This window comes from Carlito syrichta, unplaced genomic scaffold, assembly GCF_000164805.1.
Source record: "Carlito syrichta isolate Samal-C Ts95f unplaced genomic scaffold, Tarsius_syrichta-2.0.1 Scaffold101911, whole genome shotgun sequence".
Classification (NCBI taxonomy): domain Eukaryota; kingdom Metazoa; phylum Chordata; class Mammalia; order Primates; family Tarsiidae; genus Carlito; species Carlito syrichta.
Genome location: NW_007046007.1, coordinates 58,908 through 59,555, shown reverse-complemented (window position 1 = coordinate 59,555; position 648 = coordinate 58,908). Strand labels below are relative to the sequence as shown.

At 77.3% G+C, this 648-nt stretch overlaps 1 protein-coding gene across 1 annotated transcript in view; it reads left to right on the top strand.

The window, feature by feature from the left end:
* LOC103266952 (leucine-rich repeat-containing protein 7-like) overlaps positions 1-648 on the top strand; it is a gene marked incomplete at its 5' end in the record, with an annotated part of 62,688 nt that overhangs the window by 16,191 nt on the left and 45,849 nt on the right. Inside the window, 1 exon segment of the mRNA XM_021715585.1 lies at positions 1-637. This exon segment is cut by the window's left edge and continues 13 nt beyond it. Within this exon segment, the coding sequence (XP_021571260.1) occupies positions 1-637 (637 nt within the window).

The following is a 648-nucleotide window of genomic DNA, read 5'->3' as shown; positions in this document are numbered from 1 at the left end:
AGTACCTGCCGCCGGCCGGCAAGGGCCTGGCCAGGGACCTGGTCAGCCCGCGGGCGTACCGGGGGTACGCCCCGGTGGAGCCGGTGTTCTTCTCCCAGCCGGCCGTGAGCGAGGACGCCGTGGCCAGCGCGCAGCTGGCCGGCCACGCGGCGCGCGCGGGCTTCCTGCGCAGGGCCGACTCGCTGGCCAGCGCCGCGGAGATGGCCGTGTTCCGGAGGGCCGGCGAGCCCCCCGAGCCCGACCGCTACGGGCGGCCCGCGTACCGCGCCGCGCTGGACCGCCAGGGCAGCCTCTCGGCGGCCGAGCCCCAGCTGCCGAAGAGGACCGGCGGCCGCTACGAGGACGAGCACGCCTCGTACCCCGACGCCAAGGCGCAGGCGGGCGGCTTCCCGGGCAAGAGCCTCACCCAGCGGCGGCCGCTGTCGGCCCGCAGCTACAGCACGGAGAGCTACGGGGCCTCGCAGACCCGGCCGGTGTCCGCGCGGCCCACCATGGCCGCGCTGCTGGAGCGGATGCCGTCCGACTACGGCGCGGCCGGCTACGGCGACAAGCCGCCCGACGGCAGCGACGCGCCGGCGAGGCCGGGCCCCGGCAAGGGGGAGGAGAGCTGCGGCAAAATGCCGGCAGACTGGAGGCAGCAGCTGCTCA